Source organism: Aricia agestis, chromosome 22 (assembly GCF_905147365.1).
Source record: "Aricia agestis chromosome 22, ilAriAges1.1, whole genome shotgun sequence".
In the NCBI taxonomy this organism is placed as follows: domain Eukaryota; kingdom Metazoa; phylum Arthropoda; class Insecta; order Lepidoptera; family Lycaenidae; genus Aricia; species Aricia agestis.
Window position 1 is genome coordinate 5294883 of NC_056427.1, and position 2481 is coordinate 5297363.

Sequence of the window (2481 nt, forward strand, 5' to 3'; positions counted from 1 at the left end):
GTTAAAATAGGGCTTTAAATGTCATAAATAAAATTTAATTAGTTACAGTAGTTCTATTAATAATTATTACTTATTATTAAGAAATTCTTTGATGTCGTAATATTTGTTAACAATTGTGTTATAATAATAAAATCGATGTAAACAAAAATGTAATATGGGGCAGAAGAAAAGGCCAAGATATTTTACAGTATTCTAATGCGTGTAAACAAAAGTTAAAAATGATTGATTTTCCAATAGAATGTATACTATGTGCTCGGGATGTTTGCAATAATATTAAACATAAAAGTGTTATTGATAACTTATATAACAGCATTGTCACCGCCCTACGTGAGGCGTCCTTGGTGGGTCGAAGACGAGTAGCGTCGGGGCGAGCGGCTAGGCAGGTGCCTGGCTGGAACACACATGTTGCTGAAGCTCATAGGAATGCCAGGACTAAGTTTAACGAATGGGTATTGTGTGGGAGACCTAGGTCTGGCCCTATATATGATGCTATGTCTACAAGTATAAAAGTATTTAAATCTAGGCTTAAATGGTGTCAAAATCATCAGGATCAGTTAGTTATGGATAATTTAGCTGAAAAACATTCTAAAGGCGATTTTAGTGGATTTTGGAAAGAAACTAAAAAACTGAATTCTAGTCCTGGCTTTCCTATGAGTGTCGGTGGCCAGAGCGATAAAAAAGATATAGCAAACAGTTTTAAGGATTATTTTATTATACAATCCCCCCTGGGTCGATCAATTAATGAATCCGATAGTGGTAATAAGCTTGTTAAAAAGTTAGAATATTGTGTGAAGGCAAAAGATGTAGCTTATATAGTTAAAAACATGAAAAGAGGTAAATCCCCTGGCCACGATGGCCTGAGTATTGAGCACCTGCAGCATGCTGGACCGCACATACACAGACTACTGGCTGTGCTCTACTCGCTATGCCTAAGCCATTCATACCTGCCTTCAGATCTTATGAAGACAATAATTGTGCCTATTGTGAAAAACAAAGCCGGTGATCTGTCAGATAAAAGTAATTACCGGCCTATATCGCTGGCCACCGTAATAGCTAAGGTGTTTGACGGAGTGCTAAATGCTCAGTTAAATAAGTGCATCACTCTTCACGATAACCAGTTCGGTTTTAGGCCGAAACTTTCCACAGAAAGTGCCATACTGAGCCTTAAGCACACCGTCCGCTACTATACTGACCGCTCGACCCCCGTTTACGCCTGCTTTCTCGATTTGTCCAAGGCCTTCGACATGGTATCATACGACATCCTCTGGAATAAGATGAAAAAGGCCAAAGTACCTCCTCTATTCATAGACTTACTTAAGTTTTGGTACAGAAATCAAATGAATCATGTCAACTGGGCGGGGACTTTGTCAGAGTCCTACAGGCTGGAGTGTGGCTTGAGGCAGGGGGGGCTGACGTCGCCCACCCTTTTTAATTTGTACATAGACTCACTGATCGAGGAGCTTAGCAAACAGCACGTAGGTTGTCATATAGACGGCATATGCCTAAATAACCTTAGCTACGCCGATGACATGGCTTTGCTGAGCCCCTCGATCGGGGGTCTAAGAAAGCTACTTAGGATTTGTGAGGAGTATGCTTGTAGACACGGGCTTAAATATAATATTAATAAGTCTCAATACATGGTCTTTCATGCCGCCGGTGGTAGAACCCCAAAACAGGTACCCGAAATTCTCCTGAACGGAATCGCTCTCAGTAGAGTCGAGGAGTTCAAGTACCTGGGGCATATAGTCACTGTCGACCTCAGAGACGATAAGGATATCGAGCGGGAGAGGAGGGCGTTGTCCAAAAGAGCTAATATGTTGGCTCGCAGGTTTGCGAGGTGCTCAGTTGAGGTGAAATTAACACTCTTCAGAGCTTTCTGCACCTCACTGTATACGTGCGCCCTGTGGGCCAAATATTACAAAAAAGGTTACAACGCCCTCACTGTCCAATACAATAATGCATTCCGGGCGATGCTGGGGCTGCCCCGCTACTGTAGCGCCTCTGGCATGTTCGCCGAGGCGCGCACCGACGGCTTTCAGGCGACTATTCGCAAGAGGTGCGCGTCGCTGGTGCGCCGCGTGCGGGACAGCTCCAACACCGTCCTGGCGATGATAGCATCACGAGTAGACTGCCCCTTTGTTCACCACTGCTGCAGTATGCATGTTACGCGCAGTGCATAACGTTTAGTATTATTATTATTTTTATTTAATTTTTTAATAGTAACTTCTTACATACAACGATCTTAAATTAATTCATACAAAGATGTGATTAACTGCCATTTTGATTAATTTTATTTTACTTTGACAATTTTATTTTTTTTATTTTAGTATTTTATTTATACATGATTTTAACTTTACAATTTTAATTTAATGTGTATTGCTAAATGTCTTTTAGTTCATAAGTGTTCAATTTTTAATTTAATTTTAAATAGTAATTTATTGCATACAATGATTTTAAATTTATTTATACAAGACTTACAAA

The 2481-nt window shown here is 40.3% G+C and overlaps 1 protein-coding gene across 1 annotated transcript; it reads left to right on the plus strand.

Moving 5' to 3' along the window:
• The first annotated feature begins 1021 nt into the window (after positions 1-1021).
• Positions 1022-2180, plus strand: LOC121738255. Its single transcript, XM_042130208.1, has one exon. The coding sequence runs from the start codon at positions 1245-1247 to the stop codon at positions 2178-2180; it is 936 nt and encodes a 311-aa protein (XP_041986142.1). The 5' UTR covers positions 1022-1244.
• Positions 2181-2481: the final 301 nt, after the last annotated feature.

What these genes read in the sequence shown, in the direction of transcription:
- LOC121738255 (XM_042130208.1), top strand. Translation starts at nt 1,245, where the DNA reads ATGGTATCATACGACATCCTCTGGAATAAGATGAAAAAGGCCAAAGTA.